General features: G+C 61.9%; 2 protein-coding genes across 2 annotated transcripts; one reads left to right on the forward strand and one right to left on the reverse strand.

Moving 5' to 3' along the window:
* Positions 1-710: 710 nt before the first annotated feature.
* PRDX2 (peroxiredoxin 2) lies at positions 711-13,827 on the reverse strand. Its single transcript, XM_065576460.1, has 6 exons — positions 13,671-13,827; positions 11,069-11,174; positions 9,621-9,774; positions 8,238-8,360; positions 7,513-7,643; positions 711-929 (listed from the first exon to the last, which is right to left on the reverse strand). The coding sequence occupies exons 1-6, from the start codon at positions 13,794-13,796 to the stop codon at positions 844-846; spliced, it is 726 nt and encodes a 241-aa protein (XP_065432532.1). The 5' UTR covers positions 13,797-13,827; the 3' UTR covers positions 711-843.
* A 1,305-nt stretch (positions 13,828-15,132) lies between these two features.
* RNASEH2A (ribonuclease H2 subunit A) lies at positions 15,133-20,251 on the forward strand. Its single transcript, XM_024101277.3, has 8 exons — positions 15,133-15,310; positions 16,033-16,104; positions 16,482-16,608; positions 16,882-16,969; positions 17,278-17,415; positions 17,815-17,902; positions 18,550-18,673; positions 19,786-20,251. Exons 1-8 carry the CDS (start codon positions 15,184-15,186, stop codon positions 19,919-19,921), a joined length of 900 nt encoding a protein of 299 aa, XP_023957045.1. The 5' UTR covers positions 15,133-15,183; the 3' UTR covers positions 19,922-20,251.
* Positions 20,252-20,378: the final 127 nt, after the last annotated feature.

Here is a 20,378-nt window from a genome sequence, read left to right on the forward strand (position 1 = left end):
GCCAGGCTCTTGGGGGTCAGATGGCACCCCCTGCTGGCACAGCACCAACCCAGCCAGCCACAGCCTGACTGATGCCTGGGCAGATGAGGTGCAGAGGCTGGACATGCCTGTAGAGCACACCCCCCCCCCAAAGCAGCAGGGGGCTGGGTTTAAGGGGGGGCAGATGAGCACAGCTCAATGCCCTGCCCCCACCCCCTCCAAGTCCAACACTCAGTGCCCCATCCAGCTGCCCCCACCCCGCCAGATCCCAGCCCCCCCCCCCCCCCGCCGAGAACCTGGCAACACTGAGCCAGGACCCTCTGGGACCAGGAATCCCTGTTCCTTCCAGCCTGGGGGCAGCTGTGCTGCGATTGGGGGAGGGAGGGAGGGAAGCCAAGAGCCCTCAGGGGGTTCATGCCCCCAGCAGAGAATCCCAGGCCCTGCAACCGGCTCCCCCCCAGAGCAGGCTGACCCTGATATTCTAGGAGACCAGGATTTGCCTCCCCAGAGCTGGCCACACACCAGGGAGCTAGCGAGATGCAGGCAACAGCACCACCTAGTGGTGTGAGACACCTGGGCTCCATCCGAGGTTGAACTGATCCACAGGGCCTCAGCACCGGGGCTTGGATGGGCCCTGCTCAGGAACTGGATGGGACCCTCTGCCCCCCAGCAGGGTCACCCAGCCTCCCCCCCCCCCCCTGCCCCAAATTAAGTGTCAGACACAAGCCGGCTCCTCTTCAAACAAACCCTTTTACTTTAGTCACAAGCTTCTTGGATCCCCCACCCTGCCAAATATCCCCTTCCAATGGGGGACGCGGGGGGGCCCTTCACAGTAGACTGGATCCTCCATCAGCTGCCCCCAGCTCAGTGCTGCTTGGCGAAGTATTCCTTGCTGTCCTTCACCGTGGGCTTGATGGTGTCACTGCCGGGCTGCCAGCCTGCCGGGCACACTGGAGAAAGCGGGGGAGAGGGGTTAGGAGACCAGAGGAGGGAGCAGGACATCCCTGCTTCGTATTCCCCCACACGCACACTTTGCAGAGGGGGAAACTGAGGCAGGGCAAGGAAAACCTGGGTTTGATGCTGTGACGGAGCAGGGAGCAGGGCAGATTTGACCTGGGAATGTTGCAGGGGGGTTCGCAGTGGGGATGTGGGACTTCCCTTGAAGGGAGCTACCTGAGCTGTAACCTGAGCCAGGAACGGGGGTGGGGAGAATTAACACCTTCTGCCGGGAGACTGAACAAAGGAGAGGAGCAGCGGGAGGGGCTGGGAGTTTAGTTTCGGTTGGGGCTGGGTGGTGCAACGCAGGGAACCCCAAGCTGGGGTCTAAGCTCCCTGAACCTCCCAGAGGGACCTAATTGAGGGGGGTCTGGTCGTACCTACACGCTCTGCTTGAGACTGTGTTCCTGTCCTTGAATAAACCTTCTGCTTTACTGGCTGGCTGAGAGTCGCAGTGAATCTCGGGAAGAGGGGTGCAGGGCCCTAACTCCCCCACAATCCGCAACAACTGGTGGCAGCGGTGGGATCTACTGCACCCCGTGGACGGCGCTTCCTGCAGTAAGTGACTGGGGAGCAGTAAAACGAAGGGGGATTGACGGGGACCAGGCCTGCTGAAGAGTGGGAGAGAGACGGTTATTACCCCTGGGAGTGTGTGACCAGCGAGAAGGACTTTTGCAGTAACAGGGTCCCCCGGGGGATCGCAGCGAGTGGTCCCAGGGGCGGAGGAGTCTGCAGCTCGACCCTGGCAGAGAGGCGGTGACCTCGAGAAGGGCTGGCACACTAAGGGTCCCCCTGGGAACTGTGGGGAGCTGTGAGCACACAGGCCGGTGAGTGGCCAGCAGGAAGATGTATGCCAAGCGGCTTAAGAGCGACCTGGTGGAGCTGTGCAAGCAGAGGCAGCTGCGCATTGGGAGGCTCACCAAAGAACAGCTCATTGCCCAGCTGGAGGCGGAAGATCGCGCGAATGAACTGATCCCTGTGTCTCAGGGAAGCAGCCTGGCAAATGCAGCGCAGGCACCAGTGTCTGTCCCAGCTGGGAGTGGTCAGCCGGCTGCTGAGGGCTTCCCGAGACCCCTCCTTCCTATGCCTAGGGGAAGGGTGGGGAGGAGCCCAGCAAATACCGAAGGCGCCGTGATCCCCCCGGCCAGCAGGGGGTCCCCCCGGCGAAGCCCGCCGGCCAGCAGAGGAGCCTCCCGGCGACGTTCGGCATCCGGGGAGCGGAATTGGCTGGAATGGGAGAAAGAGCTAAAACTGAGGGAGCTGGAGGATCGTGAACAACAGAGACAGCATGAAGAGAGACAGCGTCAGCATGAACGGGAGGAGAAAGAGAGACAGCATCAGCGTGAACGGGAGGAGAAAGAGAGACAGCATCAGCGTGAACGGGAGGAGAATGAGAGACAGAGACAGGAGAATGAGAGACAGAGACAGGAGAATGAGAGACAGCATCAGCGCGAACTGGAACTGGCGAGACTGAGGGGCAGCGAACCCCCGGCTGCGGTGAGTGATGGGGGACCCAGGACTGCACGGAGCTTTGATAAGTGCATCATGGCCCCATACAAGGAGGGGGAGGACATGGATGACTTCCTGGAGGCCTTTGAGACGGCCTGCGAGCTGCACCGGGTGGATCCCGCGGACAGACTCCGGGTCCTTACCCCCTTACTGGACCCCAAATCCGTGGCATTGTACCGCCAACTGGGAGAGGCAGAGAAAGGGGACTACGAACTATTCAAAAGGGCCCTGCTACGAGAGTTTGGGCTGACTCCTGAGATGTACCGGGAAAGGTTCCGGGGTCAAGATAAAACCCCTGAGATCTCATATTTGCAACTAGCCGTCCGCATGGAAAGATACGCCAGCAAGTGGGCTGGTGGGCCCAGACGAAGGAGGACCTGATTAAACTGCTGGTACTGGAGCAACTGTATGAGCGGTGCCCATCCGACCTGAGGCTGTGGTTGGTGGACAGAAAGCCAGAGAACCCGCGACACGCCGGGCAGCTGGCTGATGAGTTTGTAAAGAGCCGGTCAGGGGGGTGGCAGGGAGGAGCCCCAAAGGAACAGGCCCGCCGCGATGCAGAGAGAGAGTCACCCTGGGACCTCCCAAAGGGGGAATATGGGGAATCCCCTCCCACGGGGAAGGCCCAGCATCAGGGACAACCGACCGGCTCGAGGGGACCCACGGGACCTGAGCTGCTATTACTGCGGCCGAAGAGGCCACGTTCGGGCCCAGTGCCCCAAGCTCAAGGACAGACTGAGCAGACCGAACCCGCACCGGGTTAACTTGGTAGAGGCCCAGACGGACGAGGGGCAGGCTTCCCACGCAAGAGGGGCTGGCAGCTTATCAACTGCTCAAGAGAGAGAAGGGCCCCCGGCCAGCTTCTCTGGGGGGCCAGATGCTCCGGATTCAAAGTTCTCCGTTTACAGGGTTGGCGCGGGGCTGTCCCTGCGGAGCGAGTGCCTTGTTCCCCTGGAGGTGGATGGGAAGAAAGTTTATGGATACTGGGACACGGGCGCAGAGGTGACACTGGCCCGGCCCGAGGTGGTGGCCCCAGATCGGGTGGTGCCCAACACCTTCCTGACCCTGACCGGGGTGGGCGGGACCCCATTCAAGGTTCCCGTAGCGAGGGTACACCTGAAATGGGGGGCCAAGGAGGGCCCCAAGGACGTGGGAGTGCACCACCATTTGCCCACTGAGGTGTTGATGGGGGGGGGACCTAGAGGACTGGCCAAGCAGCCCCCAGACCGCCTTAGTCGTGACCCGTAGCCAGAGCCGGCGAGGGGCACTACGCCCTGACCTTGGGAAGGATGTCCCACCGGAGGCACCGAACCCTTCCCGGGTGGGGAGGGAACACCCAAGGACAGGCCGCGGGGTGGCTGGGGCTTCCGACCCAGCCGACGAGAGGGAGCAGGTCCCCATCCCTTCCTCAGCCGCCGAGTTCCAGGCCGAGTTGCAGAAGGACCCCTCCCTGCGGAAGCTAAGGGGCCTGGCTGACCTCAGTGTGGGACAGACCATGAGGAGAGGATGCAAGGAGAGGTTCCTGTGGGAGAAGGGGTTCCTCTACCGAGAGTGGGCTCCCCCGGGGGAAGTGGAGTCGTGGGGGATCAGGAGGCAGCTGGTGGTTCCCCAGAAGTTTCGCCACAAGCTACTGTACCTGGCCCATGACATCCCTCTCGCAGGGCACCAGGGGATCCGGCGCACCAGGCAGAGGCTGCTACAGAACTTTTACTGGCCCGGGGTCTTCACCAACGTCCGGCAGTACTGCCGATCCTGTGACCCCTGCCAGAGGGTGGGGAAGGCCCGGGACAAGGGGAAGGCAGCATTGAGACCTTTGCCCATCATAGAGGAGCCTTTCCAGAAGGTGGCCATGGACATAGTGGGACCTCTCAGCAAGACGACCCGGTCTGGGAAGAAATACATCCTGGTGGTGGTAGATTTCGCCACCCGCTACCCCGAGGCAGTGCCCTTATCGTCCATTGAAGCAGACACTGTGGCGGATGCGCTGCTGACCATTTTCAGCCGAGTGGGGTTCCCCAAGGAAGTCTTGACGGACCAAGGGTCCAACTTCATGTCGGCCCTACTCCGGTGCTTGTGGGAGAGATGTGGGGTCCGCACAACTGGGCCTCAGCATATCACCCCCAATCCAACGGGCTGGTGGAGAGGTTCAATGGGACGCTAAAAATGATGCTGAAAACATTTATGAATCAGCACCCGCAGGACTGGGACAAGTACTTACCTCACCTGCTGTTTGCGTACAGGGAGGTACCCCAGGAGTCTACCGGGTTTTCGCCTTTCGAACTGCTATATGGAAGGCGGGTAAGGGGGCCCCTCGACCTGATGAGAGACGAATGGGAGGGGAAGGCCACTCCTGACGGAGAGTCGGTGGTGGAGTATGTCCTGACCTTCCGGGAACGACTTGCCGAGCTCATGGGCCTGGCCAGGGAGAATCTGGCCAGAGCCCAGAGGAAGCAGAAGGTCTGGTATGACCGCACAGCACGGGCCCGCGCCTTCGCCACTGGGGATCAGGTGATGGTCCTCATCCCCGTGAGGAAAAACAAACTCCAGGCCGCCTGGAAGGGCCCTTCAAGGTTGTCAAGCAACTAAACGAGGTAAACTATGTGGTGGAGCTGTCGAACCGGGCACACCACCACCGGGTGTACCATGTGAATATGATGAAGCCATATTATGACAGGGGGAATATGGTGTTGGCCGTGTGTGGACAGTGGGAGGGGCAGGGAGATGACCCTTTAGTAGATCTATTCCCTGGGACAAGAGTTGGCTTCCCCCTGGAAGCAATTCCCCTCTCTGATCGGCTAACCCCTGCCCAGCGAGCTGAGATCGGAGGGGTGCTGCATCTGTACCAGCAGCTGTTTTCCAACCAGCCTGGACGCACTAATCTGACTGTCCACCGGGTGCAGACAGGATCGCACCCACCTATAAAATGCTCCCCCTTCCGAGCCACAGGGAAAACTGCTCAGGACCTGGAAAGAGAGGTCAATGACATGCTGGCTTTGGGGGTGATCCAGCCGTCTTCCAGCCCTTGGGCCTCGCCGGTGGTGCTGGTCCCCAAAAAGGACGGGTCGATCCGGTTCTGTGTGGACTATCGGAAGCTCAATGCCATCACTGTAGCCGATGCCTACCCCATGCCCAGGCCGGACGAGCTCCTAGACAAGCTGGGAGGTGCTCGGTACCTTACCACCATGGATCTTACAAAGGGCTATTGGCAAGTGCCGCTGGATGCAGATGCCAGGCTGAAATCGGCCTTTGTCACCCCTCTGGGGCTCTATGAGTTCCTGACCCTGCCCTTCGGCCTCAAGGGAGCGCCGGCCACCTTCCAGCGCCTGGTGGATCAGCTACTGAGGGGGATGGAGAGTTTTGCCGTGGCGTATATCGATGACATCTGTGTCTTTAGCCAGACCTGGGAGGACCACATATCCCAGGTTAGACAAGTGCTGGACCGACTCCAGAAGGCTGGGCTGACCGTAAAACCGGAGAAGTGCAAGGTGGGGATGGCTGAGGTATCCTACCTAGGCCACCGGGTGGGAAGCGGCTGCCTAAAGCCGGAACCAGCCAAAGTGGAGGTGATCAGAGACTGGCCCGCTCCTCAAACCAAAAAGCAGGTCCAAGCCTTTATTGGGATGGCAGGGTACTATCGGAGGTTCGTGCCCCACTTTAGCGCCATAGCCGCCCCCATCACTGAGCTGTGCAAGAAGGGGAAGCCAGACAAAGTGGTCTGGACCGAGGAGTGCCAGGAGGCTCTCCGGGCGCTGAAGGAGGCTCTGGTCAGTGGCCCAGTTCTGGCAAACCCAGACTTTGACAAGCCCTTTATGGTGTTCACCGACGCCTCAGACACAGGACTGGGGGCGGTGTTAATGCAGGAGGATGAAAAGGGGGAGAGACACCCCATCGTGTACCTGAGCAAGAAGTTACTACCCCGGGAGCAGAACTACGCGGCCATCGAGAAGGAATGCCTGGCCATGGTGTGGGCCCTCAAGAAACTAGAGCCATATCTCTTTGGGCGTCACTTCACCGTGCACACCGACCACTCTCCCCTGACCTGGCTGCACCAGATGAAAGGAGCCAACGCCAAGCTCCTGAGATGGAGCCTGCTCCTGCAGGATTATGACATGGACGTGGTCCATGTGAAGGGACGTGACAACCTGATAGCGGACGCGTTGTCCCGGAGAGGGAGCCCTGAACTTCCCCAGGTCACTGGTCAGAGTGACCCCGCTCAGTTCAGTCTCGAAGGGGGGAGAGATGTGACGGAGCAGGGAGCAGGGCAGATTTGACCTGGGAATGTTGCAGGGGGGTTGCAGTGGGGATGTGGGACTTCCCTTGAAGGGAGCTACCTGAGCTGTAACCTGAGCCAGGAACGGGGGTGGGGAGAATTAACACCTTCTGCCCGGGAGACTGAACAAAGGAGAGGAGCAGCGGGAGGGGCTGGGAGTTTAGTTTCGGTTGGGGCTGGGTGGTGCAACGCAGGGAACCCCAAGCTGGGGTCTAAGCTCCCTGAACCTCCCAGAGGGACCTAATTGAGGGGGGTCTGGTCGTACCTACACGCTCTGCTTGAGACTGTGTTCCTGTCCTTGAATAAACCTTCTGCTTTACTGGCTGGCTGAGAGTCGCAGTGAATCTCGGGAAGAGGGGTGCAGGGCCCTAACTCCCCCACAATCCGCAACAGATGCCAAGTCCTAGGTTAGTACTCTAACTGCTAGGCAACCTTTCCTCTCCAGCTTGGAGGTCTGCCCAGGGCTGCATGGAGGTGCAAGCACCGTAGGTCCATGCATGGGGTTCTAGCCCACCCCTCCTGCCCGGGGTGGGGGTGTCTCTAACCCTTAGAGTGTGCAGCCAGCTTGAAACAGCTGGGTTGAGAGCCCCCCCAGGGAACAAACTCAGACCTCTTGCCCCACCCCCCAGCTGTGGGGCACCCACCCCATCTAGATACACTGCTGCAGCTGGTCCCTGCATTCCCCTAAGCGGGCCTTGGCCTTCACCCCAGGGCCCCCCCCAAGAGCTCCCCCCAGCACAGGCTGGGACCAGCCTCACCTTCCCCATGCGTGTCCGTGTACTGGAACGCCTGCACCAGACGCAGCACCTCCTCCACCGAGCGCCCCACCGGCAGGTCGTTGACCGTGATCTGCCGCAGGACGCCCTTGTCGTCAATGATAAACAGGCCCCTGCGGGGGAGGAGGGAGAGGGATCACACCCCAGTGGAAGCAAAGGATGGGGGTGCACAAGCCCCCCCAGATCTGTCATGGTGGGGATCCAATGGGATCTGAAGGCCTGCAGCCTCCCCCCAATGGATGTGGGGCAGCCCCACCTGCATGGTCAGTACTAAGCAATAGCCCCCCAGGGAGCAGGGACCCCACCCCACCAAATCTCAGCACTGGAGACGGGAGATCTCTAGCCTCAGTCAGAGCAAGACCGGCTCTAGGGTGGCGATACCCGAGTGACCCACCCAGCCTGGCATCCCATGGAGCTCCTTCCGTCTCTCCCTGACCCCCCATATACCCCACCCTGGTGTTCACTGTTCCCACACACTCCCCCGGCTCCCCGATCAGCGTCCCGCTCGCCAAACACACCCACCCTTCGCCGGCCGTAGGGCGTCCTTCGACATTAGCTAGCGCTGCTGTGACGTTGGGGAGCAGAGCTCCAGTGGGGCCCCAAAACCTCCACAGGGAGACCAGAGCAGGTCCTCAGCACAAGTGACCTCCGGGCTGCCCCCCACCCCAGAAGCTCAGCCACAAGGGCTGTCAGTCGCCCCCACACACCTGTAGGTGATTCCCTCATCCTCCTTCAGCACCCCGTAGTCGGCGGCCATCCTGCGGGTGAGATCCGACAGCAGAGGGATGTTTATGGCGCCCAGACCCCCCTCTTTCCGTGGGGTGTCGACCCTACCGGGAGACAAGGGGGTTAGTCCCACGCTGTGGTACACCCCCAATCCCAGCCACAGGGACCCCCAAATCTAGATCTGCCCCCAGCACCGGCTCCCCAGCAGAGGCGACCCCAGGGAATGAGGCCACCTGGCCCCGGTGCGTCGGCCACCATCTCCCCCTCGGGGGCACAGCCCAGCCCGCAGCAGGTCAGTGGGCTCCGGCACCACCCGACCCTTTGCCAGCCACGGGCCAGATGCCTCCTGGCTCACAGCATTGGGGGCTGGGGGAGAAAACTGGTCCTGCCAGACTCCCCCAGAGCCGCTGGTGATGGGGCATCTCCCCTCCCTCCTACCCACAACTACCAAAAGACAGACATCCAGGTTAGACACAATCAAAGGAGCTGAGACAGCGCTCAGACTGGGGGGGGTAGCAAGCAGATGAGCCCCCTATTGCCCCATGCTGGGGGGGAGGGGGAAGATACATGCCAGATTAGCCAGCCACTCCCCACCCCCTGTTACAGGCCTGTCTCTGGCTGGGCCCGGTCCCCAGTGGCTACGGGTGATAAGGCTGCTCCACAGAGGGTGCCCCAGATAAAGCCAGTAGAGGCCCACCCCGCCACGCCCCTCTGGGCCGGCTGGTAACGTCTGCTGGATTCTAGCCCAGTGTCTCCCCCACAGCAAGGAGGGATGGACGGACCCCACCCCAGCCCCACATCTGACCAGGGAGCATGGGGCTTTTTGATAGCTTGTGAGGCATTTGAACTGGTCTGTGGGGCGGTTTCAACCCCTGGCACCCAGGGGCTCTGACCCCTCTGGCCCTTCCCCATCCCTAGGGGCCCGGTACCAGCTCCAGACGGGTTAAGGGACTGGACAGGCAGTCCCCCCACCCCCCGCCCCAGGCAGTGGTGCCAGGCCCGTTGTGCAGGGCTGGCAAGGTCCTGACCTCACACTCATCATGAATGAAGAGGGGTGTCTAGGGGGCATTTCGGTCACCGGCCTGGGACACTTCGGAAGGAGACAGAGACCCACAGCACGTGACAGGTGGAAACCATGTTTCCTGCTGCATTAGTCTGGGTCACGATCATAGCCAGCCCCTCCCAGAGGGGAAGACCCCCACCCCATCATGTCTCATTCCCCACCACCCCCTGAACCAGCTACTCCCCACCATCCCCCTAGGGCCAGATCAGAGATGGGCCCCCCTGACCCGGCCAGTCTCCCAGCCTGGGGCTGGCACCCCCTAGAGGGCGGGGAGACCTTGCCCATGTTCCCCCCCACGCACCAGGCCAGGTGGGTGAAGTGCGAGTCCACAGAGACCCCCAGGACCTCACAGCGCAGCTTGCGGAAATCCTCGGCGCGCTCGCTGAAGGCGATGATCTCGGTGGGGCAAACGAAGGTGAAGTCCAGCGGGTAGAAGAACAACACCACGTACTTGCCTGGGGGGGGGGGGGCAGAGGGGGGGGATAACAGGTCAGCAGGGGCTCTGTGATGGGAGGGGGTGTCAGGTGCTGGAGCCATTGGCAGAGACCCTGTGCCCCCCCCCCCCCATTGCATCCCTGGAGGCCTTGTTTGCAAGCCAGCTGATCTGGTTACAGGGTCTCCCCCAGGAGGTGCTGGGATTGGTCCCCCTCAAGCCCAGGCTCAGCCAATCACAAGCCAGCTGATTGGATTATACACAGGGTCCCCCTCCCCAATTGATCTCTTAAAGAGACAGCGCTGCACACTTGCCTGCCCAGAGGCAGGTTGTCAAAACTGCAAGGTCCTCCCTCCCCACAGGACTTTAATTCTGCCCCACAGGGGACCCCACCCCTCCCTTTAGGGCAGGGATGGGCAAACTTTTTGGCCCAAGGGCCACATCTGGGTATGGAAATTGTAAGGCGGGCCACGAATGCTGACAAAATTGGGGATTGGGGCCAGAAACGAGGAGTTCAGGGTGTGGGAGGGGGTTCCAGACTGGGGCAGGGGGGTGAGGGCTCCAGCTGGGGGTGCATACTGTGGGGCTGGTGATGAGGGGTTGGGGTGCAGGATGGTGCCCTGGGCTGGGACCAAGGGGCTCAGAGGACAGGAGGGGGGGGAAAATCAGGGCTAGGGCAGGGGGTTGGAGTGCAGGAGGGGGTCGGGATGCAGGATCCAGGTGGCGCTTACCTCAAGCAGCTCCCAGAAGCTGCAGCGTGCTGCCTGGTCCACAGGAGCCGCCTCTGCAGCTCTCATTGGCTGCAGTTCCTGGCCAATAGGTGCCGCAGAGCCGGTGCTTGGGGCAGGGGCAGCATACAGAGCCCCCGGCTGCCCCTACGCGTAGGAGCCGGAGGGGAGACATGCCGCTGCTCCTGGGAGTCACGCGGTGCCACAGCATGCGCGGAGCAGGGCAAGCCCCGGACCCCGCTCCCTGGCAGGAGCTCGAGGGCCAGATGAAAATGTCTGAAGGGCCAGATGTGGCCCTCAGGCTGTAGTTTGGTTGCCCCTGGTCTAGAGGCTGTGACCCCGTTCCCCATCGCCATGCAGGCAGACAGAGATTCTGGCAGGATCCCCTGTAGAGTGCCCCAGTATTCATGGATGCAGAATGTCCTGCTAATCCTGTACCAGCAGGGGGCGCTGTGAGGAGCAGGGAAGGAGCGCTGGCTGTGGGGGGAGCTCCCCGCAGCTCCACTCCCAGTGCCTTGTGTCAGGGGAGCAGCTAGGCCCCCCCGTTAGCAGGGGCTCAGGGCAGAGCCTTCAGGTGGTTTCTCTCACCTTTGTAGTCTGAGAGTTTGATCTCTTTGAAGGCTCCGTCCACCACGGCCGTGGCGTGGAAGCCGGGGGCTGGCTTGCCAACGTGAGCCTTACCAGAAGCCATGTCCTGCAAGAGAAGCCGGAGCTCAGGACAGGTGGCACCAGTCAGTGGGTCTGGCCAGCAACTGTGAGGAGATTCTCCCATTCTCTGCAGCAATGGGGTAGCTTGGAGATGGACCAGAGGGGCCCAGACTTCCAGGAGGTCTCACAGCACCAGTGCCTGGATTTCTGAGCCGATACCAGCTCCCAGACCAGTCCCAATATCAACGCCCCCTCCCAGTCCATCCCAATCATCTCCCTCCCAGCTCCGATCTGGGTGATCAGACAATCCCAGCACTGAGCCCCCAGTCACACGAGAGTCACTCACATCCCACTAGCTGTTCCGGGTTGGCACTGAGAATGGTAGACCCAGTGGGCATCCCCCCCACCCCAGCACAGGTACAACCCAGGAACTGCCGAGCTAATGGAGGGTAGAGATCTTTTGGGGGAGGGCAGAAGGATGGTGGTATCTCCTCCCCAGGTGCAGACAGGTACAGCTGTGCCGGTGTGAACCCACGCAGCCCACCACGATCACAATTACCCAGCTCACCCCTCTTAGCTTCCTGTATGCGAGCAGCACTTTATACATACAAAGCACTTTTCATCCCCAAAATTGTGCAAATCAACGATGCTAATTGGTGATTTGGCAAACCGGGTCAGTGCAAACCTAGGGATAGAGAAAGAACCCAGGAGTTCTGACTCCCAGCACTCCACACCGACAGCATTGAAAGTGACAGCCCTGCTCTCAGTCCATGCTAGTGGAGCGGACAGAGAAAAGGACGCCCCCAAGCTCCCATTATTTTAAACAGGGCCTTGTTAATTTCAGCTCAGAGACCTGGAAATTGATGGCTTCGCTGCGGGATGAGGCCGGCTAAGCCAGTGGGGAAGAGATACGGGCTGGCAAGAATTTTACTGGGTTTTCCTTCTGTGGCCACACAGTACCAAGCCCAGGGGGTCCTGCTCACTACCAAGACAGGACAGACACCGCAAGCAAGAGCACAGAGCCATCGCAGGACACACGGCTCTGCTTGGGGGTCTTTTTGGACAAGAGCCACCCTAGTCGGCGTGGGCAGAATCCCCCCAAAGGACTCCAAGCCATCGGGAGTTTTGCCCTAGTGTCATTGGGGGAAAAGCGCTTTCTCCCTGCAGTGTTAGCCTCCACCCCAGAGGCAGCTGCACTCCAAGGCAGTTTGCACCGCACCCAGGATTCGTCATCATGGTGCAAGCTAAGTGTCGGCACAAGAGTCTTTAGAGCTGAAAGCAGGTTATGGTTTAAGGACCTGGGTTCCGTCCCTGGCCGGCCCGGTGAGTTACCTTCGCCAAGTCACTTTCAGCTTCATGCCTCAGTTCCAGCTCCTGCCCTGTGTCCTGTAAGCACCTCAGGGCAGGGGCCACTTCCCACAGGTGTCCCTGGAGCACCTGACACTACAGGGTCTCTGCTACCAGCACAGCGATCTTCAACGCCGCTCAGCTGTTGTGAGGCCACCTTGGCAGGAGCAGGGCCACCTCCCAGCAAAGGGGCATGTAAAGACGCTATGCCTCCAGCCGCAATGTCTACTAGCCACCTGAAGTCGCTCGGTTCCCTGCCCCCTTAGAAGTTGCACTAACCGGGCTTCGCCGAACAGTACGGCAGCAGGACACGGAGGAAACTCACTGGACAAAACCCAAGTGCGAATTAAGACCCACAAGCCAAATCGCCTCTATGCTACTGTCTGGAAAGGCCTGACCAGTGCAAAGCGAAGGCGAAATGCTCCCAGCGCAGCAGTTCACAGCAGGGCATGAGACAGCAGCCTAGAATTCACCTTGCTAGGGCCCCACTCACGGATCAGCCTCTCTTCCAGCCCCACAACTGTTTCCAGGGGTGCAAGATGGAGATACTGCCCCCCATAACAGTTTCTTCCCTAGCCAGCCACGTGAGAAAGTTACAACCCCCCAGGTCCCAGGGGCAACGTTAACCCACTAGCCCCACCCAGGAAAACCCTGATGCACCATTAGTGGTTGGCACCTGCTGGAAGAAGTCAGGAGCTAGCACGTAAATTAAGGCAAGAGAGGCCCAGGACGATTCAGGAGCCTCGCCTCACCCGCCCCCCTATGCTTTCAAAGCCACAAAGGATGGAGCTGCTGGGACAAGCCAGGCAGCGAAGCATCGAGGCTGCAACCTAGTTCAGGGCCCACCAAAAATAGGTGCAGAAACTGGGGGGAGAGAGAGGACAAAAGGCCCCTTTAGCATTGCCAGGCCCTGGCATGAAACAACCCCCTGCGTGGCTCCTTCTGCAAGGCCTGCAGGCGAGAAAGCAGCCCCTGGAGGGGGGAGAAGCCCTGTAACCTTCCCCTTCCCCACTTTGCACGAGAGAAGCGCCAGGCCCGGGGGGTAGAAATGCCCCCAGCCCCCAGCGCAAACCCGGCCTTGCCAGGCACAGCCAGGAGCACGCAACAGGCCCGGGGGGTAGAAATGCCCCCAGCCCCCAGCGCAAACCCGGCCTTGCCAGGCACAGCCAGGAGCACGCAACACACAAGCACCCACCTTGTCGCTGCGTGCTCCCACCACAAAACCAGCCTCTTGCTCCGCGGCGCGTGCACAGCTCGCCTGCAGCCGGGTCTTATAGCCACCCCCCCCCTCCACGCCCCCCTCCAGGCTGGGCTGGTCCATTTGGAGCAGAGAGAGGGGGGAGGTGGAGACTAGATAAAGCTAGGGGTGTGGGGCGGGGATTAGACCTCCAAGGGGACTCCCCGCATTGCACGGGGCAGGGCTACGGGGCCCCCCTGCATTGCACAGAGCCCCCCCTGCATTGCACAGAGGGGGGCGGGGTTATGGACTCTCTCCCCGCATTGCACAGAGGGGGACGAGGTTATGGGCTCTCTCCCTGCATTGCACAGAGGGGGGACAGCCAGGGCCATGTATGGGGCCCCCTGCGTTGCAGACGGGGGCGGGGCTATGGGCCCCCCCAGCATTGCACAGAGGGGGGTGGGGCCAGCAGTCCCGTGCTCCGCGCTACAGTGCAGGCGAGCGGGGGTTGCAATGCTGCCCTGCAGGAACCCCACAGCCCATGAGGGGGAGGCTCCCTAGGGGACTTGGGGCCAAGCTCTGGACTGAGTTGGGTTTATTTATCATCACTCATGACTCTGTGGAGTCTGTTGATGTTTTATTCCCTTGCCTGCCGCGGCGGGGAGTTTCACCCCAGCCCCATGTGCCTCAGTTTCCCCACTGGTGCAATGATCCCGAGGCTCTGAGGCTTCCGGAGGGTCGGCGGAGCTGGGGAATTAGGGCATAGTTATTAGGACTGTTCCTTAGGGTTTGTTTATGGCTTTATGAATGGCCTTGTGAATGGCACTGGATTTTACCCATGTACATGCCCCCCTCAGAGCACACAGAACCCCCGGCAAAGGCCCCCTAACCACCACATACAGCCCCCCCCCCCGCTTCATTCCTAAATGCTACCCCGTGCCATGCACAGCTACAGGTGGGGGATGTGGGAATGGGAGGGACATGGATGGGGCCTTTCCCCTCCAAGGGACATGGGCTGCGATCCAATCCCAGGCACTTCAGAGCCTGGTCCTTAGAGGTTTCTAATAGGATCTGTGGAACTCACGGGGGAGGGGGCCCAATTTGGGCCCCACAATCAGCGGTGGCTCTTAGAAAGTGGCAATGAATGACTCATTCCAAGGTGATGCAATGAATCTGGTGTAAACGGACCCAGGAGTCCTGACACACACACGCCCAAGCCAGGGATAGAACCCAGGAGTCCCCCCCCAGCCCCCTCCTGCTCTAACCTCTCGACCCCACTCCCCTCCAAGAGCTGGGATAGAACCCAGGAGTCCTGCTTCCAGCCCCCTCCTGCTCTAACCACTCGACCCCACTCCCCTCCCAGAGCTGGCCTAGAACCCAGGAGTCCTGACCTCTGACCTCCAACCCCAGAGCTCAAGCGCGGGGTTTCCCCTCCCCTAGAACTACAACTCCCAGGCGTCTGTGGGAGGCCGGCCCCGCCCCTGGGCAGGGCTCGGGGCCTCGCGCGCGCCCGCCCGCCCGCCCGCGGAACATGGAGCTGGCGGAGTTCGAGCGGGACAACGCGGGCAGCTGCCGCCTGGGCTCCCCCGTGCCCGAGCTGTGCAGGGCCGGGCCCTGCTGCCTGGGCATCGATGAGGCCGGCAGGGGGCCCGTGCTGGGTACGGGGGGGGCAGCATTGCACGGGGGGCTGGGCAAGGGGACCCCCAGCATTGCACGGGGGGCTGGGCAGGGCGACCCCCAGCATTGCACGGGGGGCTGGGCAAGGGGACCGCCCAACATTGCACGGGGGGCTGGGCAAGGGGACCCCCAGCATTGCACGGGGGCTGGGCAGGGCGACCCCCAGCATTGCACGGGGGCTGGGCAGGGCGACCCCCAGCATTGCACGGGGGGCTGGGCAAGGGGACCCCCCAGCATTGCACGGGGGAACCCCCACATTGTATGGGGGCAGAGCCCCCAGCATTGCATAGAGCAGGGACCCCCCAGCGTTGCATAAGGGTGGGGATAGGGGGCCCCCATACTGAGCGATAGGGGAGGGGCCCTCCCTATCTGTGCTCCTGAAGGGGGAGCCCCCGGTACAGTGAGGAGGGCGTGGGAGCACAAGGCATCTCACAGGATTTCCCCCCACACCACTCCCTGCCGGGGAGGTGGGTCCACCTGCCCTGGGAGAGAAGAGCGCGGAGCCCCATAGCTGGCTGGGGGGTTAGACGAGGCCGGCCCAGTTACCCCTCTCCCCATAGCGTGGTCAGGGCTGATTGCCCCTCCCCCAGTGCTGTGGGAGTTGCGGAGGAGGAAGCTCTTGCACCGGCTGGATTGGGTTCGGCTGCCCCCCCATCCGTGTCCCTGCCCCCCCCCCCATCTGTGCCTCTGTTTCCCCTCCCAGGTCCCATGGTCTATGGTGTTTGCTACTGCCCATTGGCCAAGCAGGAGGAGCTGGGAGCTCTGAAGATGGCGGGTAAGGACAAGGGCATCGTGTGTGGGGGGGTCTCAACTTCCACCCCGGCCTCCTGTGCTTCCCCCCCGGGGGAGGGGCCCAGGGATCTCAGTGGGGGGAGATCGGGGGGGGGGGGGAATTCTGGTTTCTGGTACAGCACTGACAGAGCGGGGAGGGTCTGGAGAGTTGAGGCTGGGGGATGGGGCTGCAATGGGGTGGAGGGGGGGCAGGGGGGATATGGATCTGAGTGGGGAGAGGAGAGCGGGGGCAGGGGATGGGGACAGCAGGGGCAGTAAGGGCCTCATAGAGGGAATGTTGGATCATGAGGGTGTTTCCCCCCCCCCCCCCCCCGATCTCGCGGAAGCCGACCCTAGTGTCCCCCCTTCCTCCCCCCTCAGACTCGAAGACGCTGACAGAGGCCGAGCGGGAGCAGCTGTTTGGGACGCTGGACGGGGCCAGGGACTTCGTGGGCTGGGCCCTGCACATCCTCTCGCCCAACCTCATCAGCACCAGCATGCAGCAGCGGTGAGAGCCCCGGGTCACCGGCGCCCCCTAGTGGGGACAGGCCCCGTGTCCCATATCCTCCCTCTGCCTGGGGCCAAATCAGCCAGCGGCCCCCAAAGGGGAAAGGCCCCGTGTCCCCCTTCCCTGCTCCTATTAACCCTAGGAGCCGGAGCCCTGTTTGGGTGAGGCAGCTGGAGAGTCTCGAGGGGGTTGCTCTGTGTCTGTGCAGCGCCTGGCGCAGTGAGGCCCGGGTCTCTGGCTGGTAAATGCTAACCCCTCTCCTCTCCCGGCCAGGGCGAAATACAACCTCAACGCCCTGTCCCACGACACGGCCATCGGGCTGATACAGCACGTGCTGGACGCGGGAGTGCAGGTGGCAGAGGTGAGCCGGCCGCAGTCTTCTCCCCCCCGCCTCAGTTTCCCCATGGGGCAGATTTCTGTCCGCAGGGTGCCCCGATCACAGGCTTAGCCAGGGTTGGCAAAGGGGACCGCTGTGGGCATAGCGCTGACATGCACCCTTGCTCCCCCCACTTCCTGCCAGCCTCTCCGTGCCTCAGTTTCTCTATACGGCAACAGGGCAGCGGCTTCCCCACGTGGTGCCCTGGTCCCAGCACAAGTTGTAGCGGGGGCAGGAGGGGACCTGACACCACCGCCTTCACATCTCTTGTGGGTTCCCCCCATGCCTGGCAGGTCTTCGTGGACACGGTGGGGCCGGCAGAGAAGTACCAGGAGAAGCTGAAGCGGCACTTTCCGGAGCTCGAGGTGACCGTGAGGCCGAAGGCTGATTCCCTCTTCCCCATCGTCAGCGCAGCCAGCATCTGTGCCAAGGTGAGGCTTTGGGGTCCCCCCTCTTCAGGGGGCCCGGTGGGGAATGGGCTGGTTCTTGCTGTGTGCTTAGGAGTCACCAGGCCCCCTGCCCTCCTCGGGGCACTGGACCTGGGCAGGTTTGCGGAATATGGAGACACCCAGCTCCACTTACCGGGGTGTTATTGGGATCTCCTGGGCGAATTAATGAGGGCGTTCCATTGGGCCTCCCTCAATCGGCGCCACACTGGGGGATTCATCCTCACTTCCTGTCCCAAATGCTGCATGGCCGTTCAACAGCCATTGCGCTCCTCCCCAGAGGCGGCTGCATCTCCGCGCCAGGCGACGGATCCCTGTAGAAACAGCTAGGGGGCAATGTTCCTAGCGGCGCTGCCCTGAACTGACTCCTGTCTGTGTTGGCAGGTGGCGCGGGATCGTGCTGTGAAGAACTGGACGTTCCCGGAGGATCTGGGGGACGTGCGGATGGAGTATGGGTCTGGGTACCCCAATGGTAAATGACCCCCCTCCCCGCCCCCTGTGAAATCTCAGGGTCAGTGATAGGTCTGACCACAAGGTGGAGCTATTTGCTTATCTAGGAGCTGATGATAAACAGATGCTGCCCCATGGGCCCATCTAGCCCGGTATCCTGCCCCCTTCCTAGATGACCCCAGCCCCGTCTCTCTCACCCGGCTCCTACTGACCAGCTGTGTTCACTTTCGCTCGCCAGAGGGCGCCCGTGACCTGGGATCTTCTCCCGTCTTCCAGGCTTTTGCATTGCCGAGGGGTGGGGGCTGCGCTGCCAGGCTCCGAGCCCCCTGGGCCTTGGCCTGCCTTTAACCCCCTCGGCTGCATCGGGCTGGATTTCTGATCTGCCTTCCAGAGACCGAGACGGAAGCTAAGGGACGTGCTGAGGTTGGGGGGGGACGGCAGAGGTGGAAATGGGGGTAGAAGCCAGGAGTCCTGGCTTCCAGCCCCCCTGCTCTAATCACGAGACACCCCCCCTCCCAGAGCCAGGGATAGAACCCAGGAGTCCTGACTGGTTGGAAAGCTGTGAGGTACCCCCATTGGCAGTCAGGGACATGGGGTGGGGAGAGCGTCTGTGGCTGGTGCATTCCCCCCCCCCCCACTCTCATCTCCCCCCCACTCCCCATCCCCCAGATCCCAAGACCAAGGAGTGGCTGGCGCAGTGCCTGGACCCTGTGTTCGGGTACCCCCAGTTCGTGCGTTTCAGCTGGAGCACGGCCCAGACCATCCTGGAGAGCAAGGCCGTGCCCGTGCGCTGGTAGGTGATTTGGGGTGGGGTGGGGGGACTGAAGGTACCAATCTGTTAGATCCCTACAGGAGGCCTGACCTCAGACTGACCCCTCCCCCCCATGGTTGGGTCCCTGCCCCCCACCTGACAGCGATGGGCTCTAACAAGCTCCCAGGCCCGCGGGCACCGTCCATAGCGGCTCAGAGGAGCTGGCTCCAATGCCAAGCGACGGCCCTGCCACCCCCGATTACGCCCCTGCTGCCCCCCGGGCCCTGCCAGCACTAACTCGCCATGGGGGGAAGGGCAGCACGCCATGCTGCTGTCGGGGGCCTTCCGCTGCCGTCCCCCCGGCATGCATAGGGGTGCTGGGCGCAGCTCCCTTCCCGCTCTGGAGTCCCCTCACCACCCACCGGCTCGTCCTACATGCATATGTGGGATAGGGGAATCCCGGGGGCTACACAGTTCAGTGCCTCCCATGCCTGGCGCCTCCCCTTCCCAGGCACGACCTTGGCAGCTGCCCGGATGCTGAAGCAGCTGGGTGTGGATCCCTCCCGAGGAGAGAGAAGGCAGACGAGATGGGGGGGTATGGGACTCCGCAGCCCCTCAGACGCCGCATAGAGGGGCCCTACCCCATGCGGTTTCATTATCGTCCTGTGCAGGCTCACAGCCCCCACGCCCCACCCCTGAGGTGGCTGCATCTCAGTGCTGGGCAAGGGATCCCTGTATAAACAGCCCCCACGCCCCACCCCAGAGGTGGTCACCTCTCGGCGCCAGGCAAGGGATCCTTGTATAAACAGCCCCTGCGCCCCACCCCAGAGGTGGCTGCATCTCAGCGCTGGGCAAGGGATCCCTGTATAAACAGCCCCCACGCCCCACCCCAGAGGTGGCTGCATCTCAGCGCTGGGCAAGGGATCCCTGTATAAACAGCCCCTGCGCCCCACCCCAGAGGTGGTCACCTCTCAGCGCCAGGCAAGGGGTCCCTGTATACACAGGACCAGAATAGACACCAACTGAGCCCAGCACCCCTGGCCGGCTCTGCCCATCCCAGCCCGCCCTGGCACCCTGTCTATGTGTGTGGGAGAGAGCTGAGCGTTAACGGGTGTGGCTGCCAGGGCCCCGTTCATTTCTTATTCCCTCCTCAGGGATGACAGTGAGGATGACCCTGCTCAGAAGGGCACCCGCTCCGTCCTGTCCTTCTTTGCCCGCAAAGAGTCTTCCAAACGCCAGCCCCACCGCTTCTTCCACGAGCGCAAGCTGGAGACAGTGACTGGGCTGTAGCGGGCACCAGGGGGTGGAGGGCTGTAGCGGGCACCAGGGGGTGGAGGGCTGGCCCCATGCCCCCCCCCCCCGTCCGAGCTAGCCCCATAGCCCCCTCAAGTCAGCCCAGCTTGACTTAGAGCGAGAACTTTTGACGCGCAGCGTCTGGGGTTATGTTTAATTGTGATGCCAGCTGATCTGAGCCACCCAGGGACTGGGAGGAGCCCAGCTGTAAAGGGGGCTTTTAGGAACCAGATGCCCCAGTCTCGCTGGTCCCTCCTTGCTGTGGATTCCCCTCCCCCCCCAATTTTCCCCACTTTTGTTTTAGTTAATAAAACATTTTGAAAAGTCTCTGAGGTTTGTAACAGGTCCGTCCCCTGCCCCCCCTGGGGCGTGTCCTGCTGTGTCCCTGAGCCCTGCAGCCACCTCTGGGGTGGGAGCTGATTATACAGGGACTCCTTGTCTGGGGCTGAGATGC

This window comes from Chrysemys picta, chromosome 22 (assembly GCF_011386835.1).
Source record: "Chrysemys picta bellii isolate R12L10 chromosome 22, ASM1138683v2, whole genome shotgun sequence".
Lineage (NCBI taxonomy): Eukaryota > Metazoa > Chordata > Testudines > Emydidae > Chrysemys > Chrysemys picta.